This window comes from Furipterus horrens, unplaced genomic scaffold (assembly GCF_987537825.1).
Source record: "Furipterus horrens unplaced genomic scaffold, mFurHor1.1.pri manual_scaffold_6, whole genome shotgun sequence".
Classification (NCBI taxonomy): domain Eukaryota; kingdom Metazoa; phylum Chordata; class Mammalia; order Chiroptera; family Furipteridae; genus Furipterus; species Furipterus horrens.
The window spans coordinates 38,146,814-38,166,712 of NW_028327176.1; the positions used below are offsets into that span (position 1 = coordinate 38,146,814).

General features: G+C 36.9%; 1 protein-coding gene across 6 annotated transcripts in view; it reads left to right on the forward strand.

The window, feature by feature from the left end:
• Positions 1 to 19,899, forward strand: part of CCDC85A (coiled-coil domain containing 85A) — a 169,070-nt gene that overhangs the window by 116,533 nt on the left and 32,638 nt on the right. For 5 of the 6 annotated variants that reach the window (XM_090281318.1, XM_090281319.1, XM_090281320.1 and 2 more), the window contains exon 3: positions 12,717 to 12,793. The exons of the other annotated variant lie outside the window; for it this stretch is intronic. In XM_090281318.1, coding sequence (XP_090137444.1) covers positions 12,717 to 12,793 — 77 coding nt within the window. The remainder of the gene's footprint in view (positions 1 to 12,716; positions 12,794 to 19,899) is intronic. 6 annotated transcript variants of the gene reach the window in all.

The following is a 19,899-nucleotide window of genomic DNA, read 5'->3' on the forward strand; positions in this document are numbered from 1 at the left end:
TGCTGATCAAATTCTTTGATAATTGTTTAATATGACCTTCACTCTGTCTCTTCACAGACTCTGTCTTCTCTAGTAGTGAGATGTATTCACGATGCTGCAAATGGTGGGCTTTTCTGGGGCAGACCTCTGGTTGTGTTCCAGACTTGAACTCTACTAGCCTTGTGACTTTGAGAAGTTAGTCAACATTTCTAAGCCTTTAGTCTTTCATCTCTAAGGTGGGGATAATAATATCTGCTTCTTAGTTTTGCAGTGAGAATTAAGTGCATTATTAGCACATGTGAAAAATGCATATGCCTTTTTAGCAAATTGCTCGATACATGATAAACCAAGTTAAAGTTATTAGCTATTATTTGTGTCATCTGCCTTACTTGCTTGACCAAATTGATTAGTTGGTTGTTGCCTAGTAACTGTTTTTGTGAAGACAAAATGATCTAATACCTGTGACCCTAGAAGAACCCAAGTGAACTTCAGAGTCAACAGGAATTTTCCTGGTCAGAAAGTGCTCTTCATTCTACACTATTATAAAATATCTGTAAAATAAAGGCATGAAAAATAAGGTAAACATGTTTGTGTTGCTCTTTGTTGGCTGTATTTAATGGGATTTTGGAGAGTTTTTACTAATGGCAGGAAAAAAACAATGATATCTTATTTAATTAGAATACCATCATCAGATAAAATGCTTTGATTAAATAGTACTTTTATAGTTTTTTGACTCCTTGTTTTTTGCAAGTATTCAGTAACTTGTTTTCAACAATAGCATCAACTAATATCCTTTATACTGAGATTAAGATTTTTTTTCTCTTAACCTGATAATTTTCTTCACTGGAAGAAGTTTTTAAATATACACAGTTTGGGAGAGAAATCTGGAAAGATGTATTCTTAAAGAGTAGTAGTTAGAATGTAAACAAGCCTTGGATAAGCATGTTTAGCTGTAATCAGAACTGGCATGGATCTTTCACATGGGTGTGCTTTATTGCCTCTCTCAGAACATGAAAGCATTGCCTTAAATATTCTCTACTTCTCCAGAGCCTTGTACATGGTAAATATTCTTTAAATGTTTGTTTAGTGAAAATTGAAAAAAAAAATAGGATCATGACATACATATACTGTTAGAAATCCTATCTTAGCTGCCTTTAGCAGTTAAACCGTTAATAAAGATTATTGTGAAATGCATGATAAGTTGAGGAATTGTGAATCTTAAAAGAGTTTTAAAGACCATCTACTTCAATATTATGTTCAATGAGTGAAAATGAAACCCCACAGGGCCAGTACTCGGTCACTGTGCTTCACTTCACTCCTTCACTTCACTTCACTTCTTCACTTCACTTGACTGCGGGAGGCAAGGGGTCCCGGAGGAGGAAGAATGAGTGAGGCATGCTAAGAGGGAGCAGCAGGAAATAAGCAAGAAAATGGGAGGACTAGATATAAGAATGAAATTAAGGTGAATTGAAGGAAGGAAAGAGAGTGATCTCATTAAAATGGATCCAACAGAGAAGACCAAGGTCTGTACCGGTGTCTACACGGAAGTCTGGGGAGGGGGGCTGTGGAAGTGTGTCCGCCATATGGCTGTTCCCCTCCCGGCTTCTGTACTTAGACCTTTCACTGTCCCCCATGCTTCCTTTTGACAACAATTCTCTGCTGTTGATGCTCATGTTTAAACCAAAGCCCCAATCTCTTCTCTGAGCTCCAAACTTGTTTATTTACCTGCCTACTCTTAGACAGCTAGGAGAAATGTTAAGCCTAACATGAATGAAGTTGAATTCTTGATTTCAAATCCCAATCTTGCTCCATCTCCAAGCCATCCTACAATTAGCACGTCTACCTTCCCATTTGTTCATGCCGAAAATGTAGCCATTCTCTCTGATTTTTTTTTTTCACGACACTGTGAGTCTACACTCTACACCTGTTCTGTTGTCTTTTCCTCCAGGAGACACCCTAGGTAGGGCCACTTCTGCACCGCTGCTGTGGCTCATTTAACAATCCACCAGCATCCCTCTGCCCATCTCCTACAGACGCTCTCTCAGTAATCACCAGACTTCACTCTCATTCTTTCTTCTCTGTCCTCCACAGCAGCCAGGATGGTCACTGTAACACATAAATCAGATGATGTCACTATAAGGTACCAGTTCCCCCATGCCAAATATCTCTCCACCCCGAACCATACAAAAACCCTAGCTCCTTACATTGATCCACTGATAGTGTGGGTCTTGTCTTCTTTCTCCTGCTTCAGCTTGATTTCTCCCTTCTCCCCTCACGCTCTTCACCTCACTTTGGCCACTGCAGCCTTCTTTCTGTTCTTTGAGTGCCTCAGGCTCATTCCCACCTTGGGGATTTTGCAAATTCTGTTCTTGCTCTTTGGAAAGCTGGCTCCAGATCTTTGCATTTCAGTTTTAGCTGGGATGCCCCAGATCTTCTCTGATCAACCACATCTAAGCTAGAGTGGTAGGGGGCACACAGGAAAACAGTGCACTAAGGTGTCTGTGTCTGCATATTTGTCTGTATATCTTCCTTACCAGAATTTTTCCTGAGTGGAGACCATTTCATTTGTTTTCAATTGAGTGTCTGTGGCACTTGAAAGAATGTTTAGCACAGAGTAAGCGCTCAGTATCAATATATGTTAAGTGACTGTGATTTCAAAGTACTTGCTGATAAATACACCAAAATCATAAACATACAAAAAAAAGTGTTCCAAAGTATACAGTCTTTCCCATTTTGTTTATCTCAACTAACTAGATTCAACCATTAATTTATTCATATTACTTTGTATGCAGATAGGTAATGATAAAACATTGTGAAAAATTTGCCTTTCTTATGTAGGGGAACTATTTCTTAATCGTTACACTGTGAGTTTGTTTTGCCAACTCTTGTTTCCTAGCTAGTGCAGACAGTATCCTGTAAGCTAAATTCAATAAAATTTTTATGAATTTCCAATTGATAGAGTCCAAACTAATGATGCTTTGCTGTGTAATTTGATAAAACTTTTAATTTTGCTGAAAAGTATGACAGTACTTCTTAAAAAACAACAATATATAGGATTTTAAAAACATCTAAATATACATAAAATTTCAAAATAACTATCCTAGAGAAAATACATTTTATAGGTTTACTATCTTTTGAAAATTTGCTTTTACAGATTTACTTCCTTGTGCTTTCACTGACAATATGGGCAGATGCACTTACAAGGGGCCACATACATGTAAGAAAATTGTTACATTTATTAAAATGACATCAGTTTTTATCCTCTGGCAGTGGAAGAGGCAGGTATTTTCTCTGGGAAAAGACAACAGTAGTAACATTACAATGGAAAGACACATTTTAAGTGTAAATAGCTGTTAAAATGGTACTCATGCTAAACAGCTTTTTAGAGTGTGAAATATTTTCCATGTAGTTCCCAGTCCTTTAGTCCAATTTATTGCTGTTTACCTAGTACCTCCATTGCAGGGCTGATGCTTTCAAAGGAGAGATTAAAAGTGAGGGCCACTTTAGGGCACCAAAATTTCCTCTAAGCCAGACTTCAGTTTAGATTGCTTGTTGTGTGTTTTCTAGGTAGAAATCTGATTGCATTTTGACTTAAATGCTCTCCTATCCTGGGAGCACAGAACTTTGAGTAGCAGCCAAGGCAGTTGGAGACAGAATGACGAGGACATTCATTCATTCGTTCCTTTGACAATAAGTTATTGAACACTTTTTAGCACATAGCACTGCGCTGATCATAGGGCAGCTCAGAAAAGACTTATAAGGCAGGGCCTTGCCACATGGCGTCTGTAACTCAAAGAGACAGAGAGTAATGGGACCAGTTCCCAAGGAGTAGGTGCAGGTAGATGATAGCAAGCATGCAAAAAAAAATCCCATTTTCTTCCATATTGAAAAAACACTTTCATTTGGGAAGAATAGAGACTCAAACAAATTTATGGTGATTATTTTCTGATACAAAAGTTAGGATATAGACACTGATTATTTTGTCCTGGTTTCTTAATTGATTTATATGCAAATCATCAGATTTCCATGTCCATTTAACATTTTATTCTTTCCTAGAAAATAATAAATAAAACAAAATCTGAGCTGTTTCAAAAAACATAGCACTTGCATGGCTAGAACAGCATTCATAATTTTTCTTTGTCTGTCAAAGTCTTCTTGAGCAGTGATTCAGTATTTCCAGCCTTTGTTCTAATTTTAATTAGATTCTTAGGTTTATTTAGATTTAAGTTTAATAAACAGGACAGGTTTTTTTTTTTCTCCTCACAAGGAAACATAACCTGTTTTAATGTGGACCACTGCCCACTGCCCTCCTCAGGTAGCTCTCTGACAGCTCAAAGCCCGTCACTCAGGGCCCAGGTGACACAGCTGGGCTTTCTCCTGACCCTCAGTCCACCACTCTTAGTGGTGGCTGGGAAGGAAACGTCCAGGAGAAATTTACATTCCTTCCAGTGGGTGTTTGTAATCAAAAGGAGACCTTATTAAGCAGCTATCCAGCTGAAGTTCCTTTATATTATATTCCAAGCTATTAGTGGTAGAAGCAGTCTGTATTTTGCATATCCCCCACAACTGCTTTTGTCTCATGTTTTTTATCTTTCTACACCCCTTCTACTCTCTCCTTATGCCCCCCTTTTACACACACACACACACACACACACTTTTGGAGCCTGGTGAAAGCACATTTCAGACTTCTTATTGACAATACCTACCAATGATTAGATCTGACATAATTTGAGGCCCTCCCTAAAGTTTTCATCCAAAGTTTAATGTTGCAAAGAATGTTTTTCAAATGGCACAACAGAATTGATATTAGGCTTCATTTAAATACAAATCTGTCTTGCCTCGAGTGATTGAAAAGACCTATACTATGAAATAATTTTCTTTTAGGGCACTATCTACATAACCGATTTATTGGTTGACTCATTCAATCCATTTTCTATTGGGCCAGACACTATTTTAGGCATTTGGAGTACATCACTCGATACAACGGACAAGGATGCCTGCCTTGTGGAGGTTACTTTCTGATTGGGAGAGACATCTTGTTTACTAAATATGACATGTTAACAAGTTAATTTGTATGATATATGGTGATAGAGTATTTGAAGAAATTAAGTAGAACAGGCTAAAGCAGGATCATGAGTGTGGGTGGAGGTGGGGCAGGTTGCAGGATTAAACGAGGTAGACTTGGTGAGTCTTATTAAGAAGCTGAGATTTGAACAAAGACTTGTAGGAGGTGAGTTTAGTTAAGCAGCTATTTGAGGGTGTTCAGGAACTTCAAGGAAGCTGTGTGGCTGGAGTGGGAGAGGTACCAGGTGGCCAAGTCCTGTGGGATCTGCTAGACTTTTTAATGACTTCGGCTCTTATGTGGTGCAGGGGTTTGCGTGGAGAATGGTGTTCAGACTTAGTGTTTAGGAAGAAAACCCTTTCCGCTATGGGCTGGTAGTGGACTTTGCATGGAAGCAGACTTCAGGGTGGAGGGGAAGAACAAGAAGCAGAGACACCTGTTCAGAGACTATTGTGAGGCTGGAGTCTCCAGATATTTTGGAAGTAGGGTCAACAGAATTTCCCAATGGATAGGAAGTGGGGGTGTGAGAGAATGCAGCCAAGCATAGGCTAAGTCCAGGTCTAAGTGTAAACAGCCAAAAGAAACACACAGTTTTAAAAAATGTGGCCTCTTTCTCTGCTGTCCCTGACTAAGAGGGCAGTTGTTATCTGGTACCAGGCCAGCAAGATTATACGAGCTTTGTGCGTGGACTGATGGTCCCCACCTCCCTCTCATTCCTTCCTTCTGGCCTGGCCACCTTGAGGCTCTTCGGAGGAAGGAGGCTTCTGGATTCGGCCAGGGGGCAACTAGGGGTCCATACTTGTTCCAGGCTAGGATGGGAGGAGGAAGGAGGAGTGGCCTGGGGTGTTCAGTCCGACGGCCAATTGCTGCAGCTGGTTCCAGCAGCAGCAGGAGCCTGTCAGGTAGGCTGGAGCCCACTGGCCTCGCGCCTTTCTAGGAGATTGGGACGGATGCCCCCTGAGCAGCTGGGAGGGGAACCGCCTCCCGTCCTGAGCGCGGTGGATCTGTCCCGGGCTGTGGGGGATGCTTTCACTCCCAGTTCAGTCCCGGGAGGGAAGGATAGGCGGATGTACCTCTTCATCTACTTACATTGAAGTTTTTGTCAATTATTGTTGTAATTTAAGTGGGTTCAGATTTCTTTAAAAGTTGTGGATTTTGTAAACATGTATATGGAATTGGAAATGGTCCATTGCGTATTTTTCCTCTGAAGTTTTTGTAATGGGAAATATTTTAAAGTAGGGAAGCGTGGGTGATAGTTTCCATACACCCGTATATTCCTTTCCCATACACACACGTTTTGTTTGAGGACTTACTTGAGCTTGAAATCTGACTCCACGACTTCATAATGACGATGTATGACTTTTAACATTTTTGGGCCCAACTTCCTCATACAGTAAATGAGGGGTGATATCTATGCCTTAGGAGTGTTGTATTAAATACAAGTAACTGATGCAAAGTGTTTTCTTTACTATAGTTTAACTTCAATTTTCTTAAGAAATCTAGTTAATCCTTTTAATTGAAAGTCCAATTCTTTTTATTTTGAAATGCTATATATATTCAGTACCTGCTACAAGATATTCATTCACTTCTCAACAAATATTGAGAAAATATCATGTGCCAGGCACTGTACTAGGAAGGAGTCAGTGAAAATGATAATTTTTTGTTTTTTTAATTGAGAGAAAAATTTAAAAAAATTAAGCAGTGGAGGAAGGTGACAAGACAAGTGTCTCTGTCACTTGCCCCTCTTGACCCCAGGATACAAGCCTTCCCAGCCAGTGTCTGTGAACTCACCTTTCTCTTCTCCAATATCTTTGCATAGTTGGCCTACTTGTAGATCTAAGGCATCTGAGAGCTCTTCCCAGGCCATGCTCCCTAATGTAGCTGTACTTCCCAAATCTCTCTAGGCTAGTGTTCTGTTTTGTTGTCTTTACTGTACTTATTTCCTTCACAAAATATCCTGTTTGCTTTTCATTGTCTGTCTTTCCACCTGGAATTTGAACTCCACCAATGCACTGACCTTGCTTGCTGCTGCATCCCCAGTATTGAGAATAGTGTCTAGCACACAGCAGGCAATCACTGTTGAGTGAAGAAGTCTTGATATCAAAGTTAATCAAGCATGTGTTAAAAAATGAAAACATGAAAATAAATAACTAAAGAGAAATCATGGGTCACGCAATATACGATTTATTGGCAAATGAGTTGAGAAGAAGAAAAACTGAAAGAAATCCATTGAGTGGGAAGAGCTGAAAATGTAGAATTATTGAACTTCAGAGTTAAAGGGACTAGCCCAACAGCATACAAAGATAGAAATCTTGGCAGAATCTCATTGATCTTTCTCTGAACAGCTCTATTAACATGAAGTATCTCGTCGTATTCTTCAATCCTTGGATATTCTAATTATTAGAAAGCTATTTTTCATACCAGGCATAGAAGGGTAAGAAATATTGGATGAAGCAGAATAGATTGAGTACTTAGCCAGAGGAAGGTATGGGCAGAGACCCAGAACTAAGGGAAGTTGAGGCCTGTGAATAGCCATGAACAGCTTTCTAGATGGGAGGAATTGGATAGAAAATAACTACCTCATATTTCTTCTAGGCAGGCACAGAAAGAATGGTTTGAGAAGACTATGATTAGCTTCATAGATAACAGACTGGAGCAGTACCTGACTCATTCTCTGTCAATAAAGCAGTCTGAGTTAAATATCCAGGCCAATCTGAAAATGCTGATCCGAGCAAATTTAAAAAAAATTAGTATCAAGTTATAGTGAGAAATATAATCACTTAGACTTCTGGAGCTAATATAAATTTGAAGTAGGAGGCTGAACTCTGTTTGCCTGAGGAAGGAAGAGAAATACTTTTAGTCAGAGCAGTAATAATGTTTGACATATAATTCTGAAGTAATTTCCTTAGGAATGTGTTAAAGTCTGTGGGTAGTGGGATTAATTTGGGACTAATACCACCAGTGTCTTTAGAATTTGGGGTTTATTGAAGAGTTTGAGGTTTACTGAAGAGATGGCCTCTGTGTTTGAAGTCAGTGCCATTGAACTCTCCCTGGCCCCATGGGACTAACTCTTAGCCACAGAAGGGCTTACATCTGTAAACCCCTGCGTGCTATGTCCCCCAAATGATTTTCCTCCCATACACCCTTCCAAGTGCTATGATTTATCTTGGAATGGACCATTACCAGATTTTATTTTCTGCCCTGAAATTCTGGTGACCAGACAGCACTTCATTATCAAAACCCACTCAGCAGTTTGACAAACTTTAGACAGTTGCCAACTACCAACAATAAACTTTTTATGTACAACAATCAAAGTCCTTCAGGGGTGATTTTAAGGATGAGTGTTTGCCTACAGACAGTAACAGTGCTTTAAAAGCCAGGGGAAAATAAGGAGGTTTAATATTTTGATCAGAGTATTTTCAAACTATCAGAGGAAAAAGTTCAGCTACTCTGTATGATCAAGGGCATTTCAAGTAAAGTGAAATGAAATCAAGTCCAGGATATTTGTCTATGGAAAATATCAAGCTATTGTAAAGGTAAATATCCATCCAGAAGATCTAAAAGCAGGAAGAAAAAGGCAGAATTTAGAATTTAACTATGTATGTAAGAAGCTTGACCTATTATGATTAGAAGATCCAAAATGGGAATCATCACTGTGATGTCCCAGCAATGAAACAATCTTTAGAACATACTTGACTGATCCCAAGTGTTAGGCCAGTTCACTACCTTCTAGGTTTTATTGCCTCATTTGTCAAATGAGTCAGGGGACTGAAGACAGGTATATTAGGAAATCTCTAGGTGCATTGAAGTTCTAAAATTAGAATAATTTATAATATGTGAATTTAGTGGAATTCTTATGACTATTTCTTACATTTATTTTGTTGCAAGAGGTGCTGTGGACTTTTACATGTAGGTTCAAAGAAAAGTGAGATACCAGGAGAGAAAAGGCTTCTGCTATGAAAATATGCATAGGATTGCTCAAGGAATGTAGTGAGAATGTAGTTGAATTTTCACATTGATACTATTTACTTAACCTTGTTTTTCTAATGTGTAGATGTCCACAGGTTTTCCCTGGTGGAAAGAGAAATAACATAACTTTTGCGGAGATTAAAATCACCACCTGCATAACTGTGTCTTGATGCTGGCTTTTCAGGTCATGATTGTGGGAAGAAACCTGGCCTTTCCTCCATTTGCTCCTTAGTATTTCTCTTTCTTCTCCTTCCTGTGATTGCTTTGTCCCTTCCTGCTTACAACAGGATTATTCTTGGCTTCCAGCCCTTGTCCACCTCTGCCTGTCAAAGTGCTGTTAATCCATGAAGCTCAGCTTTCTCCTTCAAAAGAACTGGCTGATATTGCCATGTTTCTATACTGTTGTTCCACATGATTCAGCACTGAATTTCATATCACCTTGTTGTTTTGTTTTTTTGCCATCTCTTCTCCCAACTGGTAAGATTCTTCTTGAAGATGGGGTCATTCTTTAATAAACTGTACATGTACGTACAGTTAGTATTTGGCTGTTTTTTGGGGAGAGCCTTGATGCTCATTCTCAGCGTTCTGAAAGCCAAAATGGCATTCTGAAATCTCACCTTTAACAGCTGTCAGCCACTGGTATAAAACGTAATGATCAATTCCAAGTATAGGCTATTCTAGCGCAGTTGGGAGTATGAGTGCCTGTGTTTGGAAAGAACACCAGTTTCTGTCAGACACTTCTCTTAGGGCAATGAGCAACCGAAGTCTACATGCCCTGGGTGCAATGCAAGGCCAGCTATTTTATAGTTGATACCACTCTGGAAGCCCCTCAAGGAAGGAAGAAAAAAAAAACAGCATGGGGAAGGGGCTGTGCCAGGGGAAGGTGGCACAGAAGGGGCTCCTTTTCTTTCTGATACACAGGATTTTAACATATTAAAAAAAAAATCACCTAGGACTGGAATGTGGATTTTGATGTGAATATTTGGAAAGTATGGAGTTTCTTACACTTTATCCTATTATGTTTTATTTACAAATGTTTATATATTTCCTTTCCCATTATTGGTTATGCAATAGTACTTAGGCTTAGCTAGCCTATGGTACAATAACAAATAACCCTTGAAATCCTAAGAGATTAACAAAATATTTGTTTTTCTCTCATTTCACAAAGGATTGGGTGGTTTCCTCAGTAGCTCTTCATAAAGGGATTTGGGGACTCAGTGATGATTTTACAGTATATTTTAGAAAAACGTTTGCTTACTCCACTCCCATTAAAGGCTTATATAATCAGCTTCTTGATGAATAAAACAACTAACAGCATGAGTTCTCTTATTAATGTATGCAAATCAGTTATTCTTCCTGTTCCCCTCCCACCCCCAGAAGTTTTCTTATTTGTTCTTTCCCTTCATTCTTAAGTAATAATTGCAACAGAGACTTAGGACTGAGCCTGGAACAACAGAACCTTCTGGAATACAACATAGGGTCATATAATTCTAAAATGAAATTTTTGCTCTGAGAAATTTAAGAGTTGGAGTAACTGGTCATCTTTTCATCCCAAATCTAGAGCAGTGCCTGACAAAAATCAGTGATACAGTAAATATTAGTTTAATGAATGGACTCAAAACTCTCCTTAGCTTTGTCTTCACCATAAAGCTATTTTTTCTTCATTATTTTACCTGATTAAAATATTCCCTAGCTTTTCCCGTATGTGCTTGTATTTGCTGTGAGTGCTTTGAAACAAAGCTTTGAACTTCAGGTACTGTAATTTTACATTAAAAATTGGAGAAAGGAATGATTTCCAAATTCAGGAATTTACCCTCCATCATTTGAACTTAAGTAGAATCTTAGTGAAAGCATCACATCAAATATGTAAACTGCAAAGATTTTTTAAAAAGAACTAGATTCAAGTGACTGAGGTAGTTACTGAATTAAAATCCATTTAGTGGCATTTTTCAAATGTCACCTGAATCACTCTGTATAGAGTCATTTCAGTTGCTTTAAGTATTACAGCTCAGGGATAGTGGAGTTTAGGGACAGTAAAGATAAGATGTAAATAGTGGACACAGGAGAAAAGAAATGCATTTGGTCATTAAAATAGAATATTTCTGAACTAGTTTTCATTTGGATGGCCCTTCTCAAGGGACTCTTTCTAGAGTAGAAAGTGACTTGCAAAACTGTAAATCAGGCAATCTACATTCATATTTTGATGATCTGCAAAATACTTATTCATTTGCTAGAATAAAGTAGATTCAGGAAATCAATAAGTTTATTATTCATTTATGCTTTATACTTCTTTTTCCATTTGGCAGAATCCATTAAATTAACTCGTAACATTTCATTGAGCTAAAAAAAGAGAGCATATTTCAAGTAGTAAATGTCTTCAGTGTCCTTCACCTTTGTGTTCCTCTCTTGTAGGAGGTGTGCTCAAGGCTGTTTTCTCCATTTGTGTAAGATCAGTGGGTGGTTCTATTAATGTCAGTGATGAGGACTTTCTGCAAACATTTGTGAAAATAGGCTATTGTTAACTGGTCAGTGATGAATTTAGTGGCTACATTTGTGAATTAAGGACTGAAGGTTCTTATGTATTTTATGAAAATACAATGCTGATTTGGAGGTCACAAATATGGAACTGAGGTCAAATAATCAATTTACATATAAACTTATAGAGTTCTCATGATGAATTTCAGATCAAGCTATTCATTGGCATCAAAATTCATTCCAACTTCAGGTTGGTAGGGGCCTTAAACACTTGCCTTTCGAATGCCCTGAGGCTGAGCATGCACTGAGGAGGATCTGCTGCTTTAATACTAACTATGGGAATATGCTGTGGATTCTATTGTTATGTCCGTTTTACTATGTATACCTGAAATATTTGTTCTTGGGTAATGAATTGGAGCTATGTTGCTAAATGACGTGTTTGAATATTTTCACTTTAATGAAAAAATATTACTGTCAGATTGTTTCTCAAAATGAAACTCCTTTCCTGATAACAAAGCTATAAACTTTCCAGTTTCACTAGGAACAGAAACTAAGCATGATGCTGACTGTGAGCTTGCAGCACACACCTGAGCTTGTGAAGAAATCAAAACAAGAATCAATGTTAAATCAGCCCCTGGTTAACCTGGAGATTTGGAGAAACTGGCTCGCTGTCCCACACAGCCAAAAAGAAAATCAAAATCCAGCCTAACTCTATTATTTAGCCCTCTCATAGCCATTCTCTGAATTATAGTCCCTTAATAACTGTAGATTTGTGACAAGAACAAAACGTTTAACACTTGAAATATTAATTGGAAAAATGAAGGGAGCTGGATATTTGAAATATTTTTCTTCTATTTTTAATATGAGCTTATAATTTATTTTGCTTATGTGTGGGACAGCTCATTGAAAGCTCAAAATTCACAAAATAAGCAGAAAAGAGGAGATAACTCTTCAACATGTCTAATGTTCTGAGGGCTACATGGTGCACAAAAGCCTTCAGTCTCACCATCTATGAATTTCTTTAATTTTTCTTAACCTTGTACAATGGTTCAAACTGCGTATAGTTTCAATAGCTTCTGTTTACTGTTTCTCTAGGGAGAATTTTTTTCTCTTTTTAAATAACAGCCTTAGTAGTCACTACCTGACTTAAATAAATCAAGCTAGAAATAGCCTGACAGTGCACCGACCAAGACCTGTGTGTATAATGTGAGTTCTTTCTTTTTAATTTTAGAATCAACCTTGTCCTATGTTAGGCAGCTGGAGGCAAGAGTAAGACAGCTGGAGGAAGAGAATCGCATGCTGCCCCAGGTGGGTGACTTCCCGAAGCTCATAGCTAGTCAGTGTCATTTGAGTTGTAGCATTGTATTTGTAATTTAAAGTCTCAATTACATTTTCTCTTTTAAATGATAGAAATCATTCTGTAAATAGCCATTCATCACTGTGGAGTGTGATTACTTTCCATAATGGCCATCATATTATCCAGATTCCTAAGTGTGACAAAAAAAGATGCAGATGTCTCAAATAAGAATGTAAAATAATTCTGGAAGGAAACAGAGAAAAATGAAGAGTAGAAAGTACTTTGATAGCACTGCTCATATACACGATGCATATATATATATGGTGAATATAGAGAAAGGACTTGTATTTAAATAAAAATTTTGCTAATTTATGAGGTAGGGAAAGCTGTAGGCATTTGGAAGATTTCATATTTTAATTAAATTAGTGCATCCTAAAGTTCTTTGAACTCTTTCAGTGCAACAAAGTTATGACAGTAACTGACAATTTTTACTTTGGAGCTTAATTTCTTTTCCCTGGTGAATATGAAGTGCACCTTTTCTGGAATTTAATGCCTTGCCATATGTCTTACTTATGAAATTGTTTCAATGGGCTGATGTCTTGGTGAAAATGATTTTTGTGCTCTGAGGTGGTAGCTCTTGGGAAATGTTCTGTTGAGGAGTTGAACAAACCTACTGATTTTAGGTTGGTTTCTTTTACAGATGTGTAGACAATAATGTATTTTAATATTTTATAAAAGTGAGCTTTTTAAATATTTAGTTGCTAATGTTCTTTCTACATTTTGGTGATTATTTCTCATTTCATGAGTGACTAAGGGAAAATTAAAACTCAATTAGCTAGTAAACAGTAGTTTAAATAAATATACAAAGACTGGTTAAAATGCAGGCGCAGATACAAAAACATTAGTGCAAATATGCTTGGGAAAAATTTTAAGTTTTTAAAAATCTTTTGTTTTTAAACTACTTTTGCTCATTAATGAAGATTTGGGCTGTCAGGTACTGTATATAAGAATGCCTTTCTCTTTCTTGCCACTGGCTAACCATCTGGCTAGAAACCGTGAGATTAAATGAAATAAACCTACTTATCTCCTTTCTCAAACTATACATATCTTAAAACTCTTGATGACAGACGGGATTATTTGTATCATGAAATGAAGTGCTACATAGAGTTTTTTCTTTGCTCTTCTATACTTTTTATTTTTAAGTTTTTTTGGTTGTTTTTCTTTTTATATTGGATTCACGGTATGACAGTGCTAGGACCCTTGACTAAAAACTTCTTCTCTGTTCCCAAAACTAAAAAAATATAATTACTTTATTGTGAACATTACACATGGTTATACTGTCTCAGAGGCAACAGGGAATGTAAAGGAAAGAGAAAAAGACGTGTTTCTTAGTTTTCCTCTGAGTGGGAATCGAGGCTCACATGAACATGGAAATACTAGCACATAATGCTATCTTATTGAAAAAGAACTACAGATGTGAAAATGATTACAAGATTGATTTGTAAAAACCTACAAATGTGTTAGAGGTCTTGAAGGGAACCCAGAATAGTCTTCAACTGATATGTGTGTGTTTATTTAAATACAAGTCCTTACATAGTTAACAGTAGAAGAGATTAAAAAGACTTTTCAGGCGTAAAGTGTTCATACATATATTGTTAAATGCATTGCTATTTTCTATCAAAGAGGTTTTTTTCCTCCACAAGAAATAGCTAGGAAAGATCATATTTTATTGATTGAAGGTATTACTGATGTGTATTTCCCCCTTATATGTATCATTAAGAAAGAAAAAAAGATGTCAACTATTTCATGTCAGATTCTTGGTGATTTCAGAGATGTTAAAATGGAAAAACATTTTAAAATTAAACAGCCTTTATGTGTCCAAATTACTTTAATGCAAAGAAAATCTATTGTTTGAAATATCCTATTGGACATATGCAAAGAATGCGATAGCCATATCTCAGTTCAAAAATACATTTCCATTAAGTTTCTGTATTTGAGAATGAAGCCTTTATTTACAGCTAAAATAGATATGATAGAACCGCCAGTTGCAACTACTTGTATAAATACAATGAAATGAACATAGTGAGGATCATGTAAAGGGATTCCTGTGGAAGGCTGAGACCTGGGCTGGAAAACACAAAAGATATGTAGTTTCTTCTTAGGTGTCAATGGGACTATTACAAATAATTATGAGATTTCCCTGCAGAAACTGTTTCCGATTGCATGATGTTAGCTGATTTGCAAGGTCAAGTCAATGCAACAAGCTAACATCACCACATAAATTAGTCTCAATATCTGAACACGATTTTCAGTTTTAAGAGCTTGCTCACTGTGCATTGATTAGGAGATATTCTTTATTTCTTCCCAAGTTTTTAAAAATATGTCCACTTGTCTTTGGATAAATAAGAAAAGAATAAAGTTGGCAATTGGAATTCCAAGTATATCAGATATATTTTTTGACTATGTCCAGTTTCTTTGCTGATAATTTAGTATTTAGACCAATTATGTAAATCATATTCCCAGAGGAAGAACTCTCCATAATGCTTTTTTTTTTTATTCTTTATGTAAAGTTCCATATAATGAGCAGAAAGTCCCAACTTTTCCCTGGCAATACATATTTTAAAATAAGCAAAGTGAGTGTGATAAATGCTGTGGATTTCTCTCTGGTCAGGTGCAAAAGCTTTCATTTCTTAGTTTATAAATGACAAGGTTCCCCCCAGCTCTTAAATTTTGTAGGTCTGAGTGTGACTAAGTTTTTGTCTAGTTTTATACCCATGCAAAGTTACCAAGTCCTAGAATGAAGGATTTTTATTCAAGACCAGGTAGAAAAAAGCAGTGACGATTGAGTTGGTTCTATCCAGGGTAAAGAGGAGCCCACAGGAAATATAGGTGGAATGTCAGTATAGACACTGTGTCAGGTCACTACTCAGTGAGCACAGAGCTTGTTGCTCTGCCATGGTCCCTATAGTATCCTACAAGAACCATTGAGCTGTACTTTAAATCTGATGTGTGAACCCAATAATCAAAGGTGTCCTAAAGTAAAAGTAGTCTCATTATTTTCAGAAAATTTTGTTTTGCTAGGATGACAATATAAGATCTACCCTTTTAGAAGATTTTAAAGTGTACATTACAGTATTGTTTTCTATAGATATGATATTGTACATTAGATCTTGGGAAATTATTCAACTTGCATAACTAAAACTTTATACATGTTCATTATCAACTCCTTATCTTTTCTGCCCTTAGCTCCTGGCAACCACTATTCTATCGTTTCTTTTTACAAGTTTGATTATTTTAGATATCTCATAAGTTTAATCATGTGGCATTTTTGTGACAGCTTATTTTACTTGGTATATTACCATATGATCCAGCAATCTTACTTCTGGATATTTATCCAAAAGAATCGAAATCATGATCTCAAAGAGATATTAGCACTCCCATGTTCACTGTAGTACTATTCATAGTAGCCAACATGTAGAAGCAACCAAAATGTCCGTCAACAGATATGGTACATACATGCAATGAATATTAATCATCCTTCAACAAGTAAGGAATCTTGCAATATGTGACAATGTGAATGAGCCTTGAACATGCTTTTTGAAAGTTGGTACAAATGATCATTAATGATTACCTGCACTTAAGGTATTCTTTCTTGAACACATAAACTAATGTAAACATTTTTTTTATAGATTACATTTAAAAATATTTCAAAGGATTGCATCTAACCTATCATAACACACATTATGCTAAAACTGTTCAGACTGATCAGTGAGCTCCATTCTGTATGTATTTAAGATGCTATAAACACTAAATGAAAATTGTGTGTTACTTAAATTTTACTAACTTTTAAATCTGGTTAGGTAGAGTCACCCACAATGACACAAGTAGGAATTTATGAAATAAAAGACCCAATGTAGTATAAAATTACTTCATGGAATTTTATCTAAAATTTAAAAGGAACATACCTGTTATATGTATACATTTACACATAAACACAAACTTTCTGTGGATAAACAGATTTTCAAAGTTAGAACCTTACATATCAAATTGGAAAATCCCCTCTTTAAGTAAAGGCACATAAGGTTCATAGAAGCTGGAGTAGAGTCCTGGTCAGACAGGCGATTAAGGACAAAGGCCAGCATGTAGGCTGGCCTATTCGTGGTTTTTCTAGAACACACACAGTGCCTCCTTTAATCACTTCTTATCTTTAATGTAATTCAATGGAATTAAACTGTTACATCTATTTTTATCCCATTGCCAAATTCTTTTTTAAACACTTATCTTAAAACTTAATAAGGTATTTGCTTAGCCATCTAAGATTTCTTAGACATATTTTATATTTCTGCTTTAGGGGAAATATTCTATTTTTCTTAAAACCATGGTAGCCATCAAAATATTTTTTTAAAAAAGCATTTATAGAGTCTTCTCTCTGACACATTTTAAAATGCCTCTAAATCATAAAGTTTTATTGTACAAACACATATACTCACATCTGCATAAAAAATTTATACTTAACAGAATGTGGTTAGAGAGGGCCTTTAACTGCTCAGCATGAACTGGAGGCAGGTGGATAGGGGAACACATTGTTACAAGAGTAGTTTTCATGATATATACCCATGACATTTAATATTTTAGCCCAAATTCAAAACCTTGCTTAGATCCCTCTATTCATTCCATTGTCCATTTCTTGATGGTCATGAGGAGTTTTAATTCAGATCTATCTAATCAATATGTTTATGTACTATATCTGCAATGAAGTCTATTCAACTAGAAAATAAGAGTGGATGATACAGAATACCTTTTTGATGATTTTATGATAGATAATACTACCCTTTAAAGACATCAGTCACTATTCAAACGTAACAGCGATGCCACTTATTTTTGAAAACTCATTCTCATCTCTTCTGTGTTGAGCTTGGATTTTGCATCATTAATAGGGCTCAAGACATGAAACAAGCAGTTTGCTGAGTTGCCAAAGGCAATTAAGTGCATTTGTTAAAAGTCCTACTGGGAGATCTCTCGCCTTCATCAATGTCTGGCGCCAGCATCTCTTTGAGAAGCCTGTGTAGCCCCTTTGTGCCCCAGAGACCCTCTGCAAACAACCACCTCCACTTGAGGCCAAAATTTTAGAGGTTTCAAGAGTCAGTAAAGTGCTCTGACCTGCCTACCTGTAGTGTCACCTGCCTGCTGGCTGCTGTGCGTTCAGCGAATGGCTTTGCACACCACTGAGTGGCCCCTTTCAGCGAGTGTTTCTATTTCTGTGGTGCTGGCACTCAAATAAGAGTCTAATTTTAGCAGTGGGAATGAAAAAGCCCTCTTGTGTAATTTGGGGACAATGTGGCTCACAATGCAGTCTTTCAGTGCATTGGGAAAGAGGCAGGGCCATTTCCGGAGCAGTTCTTGAACAAAGGAAAAGAACCTGTCACCGTTGCCTGAAGTGCTGAGGAGGGTGCACAGGAACTAAAGAGACTGAGCTTCTCATTTCCATGGCGACGGTCATGCCTCAGAAAAGCTCTGTCACCACGTGCTTATGCAGGTTCCCAGGGCGCTGGGCAGAGGCGGGAGGAGTCTTCCTGCACATGGATATCCCTCATGTGCTTTTTCTTTTTTGCTTTGGAGATACTTATGGTTGTTCTTCTTTCTACTCTTCACATTTAGCTGACTTTGTTTGGCAAGTCCTTTTAGTCTTACAGGGCCATAAGTATCTAGATGGCTCTTAGAAGGCTTGAATTGCTCTAAAAAATAATCAGTAACTGTTGCATAAAAAGCAGGCACCAGGTAAAGCCTTCCAGGATCCTTAAAAGCCAGTGGTGGTATTCTTTAATTGCCATTTACATGGAATCTACCATTCTCTTCTCCTGAGGAGTAACATGTGCAAAAAAATTCTTTTTCATGAGTAGAAACTCTATGGTGCACAGCATGTGTAGAACTTGAATGCTACTGGTAGGAGAAAAAAAGTTAAACCCATTAAGGGTTGATGGCTGCTAGAGTCCTATTTGGTGAAAAAATGAACTCCACCGAGGAGCACTGCTTATGGATTACCATTTTCTCTAATCACCATGATTTATAGAAAAGGAAAAGGCTTTCATGTATAGTTCAGTACAGTTTTCAGAGGACAGATGGGAGCTACACAAGGGGTGTGGGTGTACTGGAATAAGAGACGAATAGATACGGAAAATAATGTATGGGGGAAAGTCACGCTGGAGAACCTAAATGAAGGGGGACTGAATTAAGGGAGAAGTTAAAGTCTAGCAGAGAAAATGTCAAAGAGAGTAAAATTCTTAGGAAAAATGTCTAAGGCAATGTGGAAGGCTCCCAAAGTGAGATTTTCAACATTTGTATGTAATGCCTCTCATGTTTGAGGGTTCTCATTTGAGAACCTCTGATACATGAAAAGAAATCTTCATTCTAATGAGAGAAAATAGGTGAAATAGAAATGCAGTAGAAAATATAGCTATGTCACTTGTTAAGCTTGTTAATAGAATTACTGAATTAAAAAAATACTGTTATTAGGGGCTATGGTATCTATAGTTCATATTTAAAGCTCTGCTTATTTATATCTACACTGATATGTTAGTAATTATATCACTATGGCATATTAAATTTATTTTTGGTTTGTAGTAGCCATAAAAATAGCAGCATTTTTGTTACCTGTCCTTGCAGAATTTATCACAAAATATTTATGGGACTCAGTCAGCAACAAGTTTTGCTGTGTAGTAGTATCAACTAGAATCTCAGATAAATGAATGAGAGGCAATATTCTCATTTGTAAGATTTGGGAAAAAATTTGAGATGGAACTATAAGAGAAATTAACATTGCTTTGTCATAATAGTTTTTGACTCTCCTTTGGCTTTTTAAAAAATTCAAAGTAAAGCCAAAAGTTAAGAAAAAGTTAAAGATGAAAGTCTTTCCTTTTCTAATAGGGTAAGGAAATAGGCCTATAGAAAGTAGAAAATGTTGAGTAGTGTTTGATTTGGGGATTAGATTAGTTAAATGAAAATCTATTGAAATACAATAATAAAAGCAGGAAATTATGAAAACTGGGCATTGCTGAAGCTTGCACAGAGGCCGAGTTTCCTGAGTGGTCTCGCTCCATCTCCATTTCCTGCTAGGGGT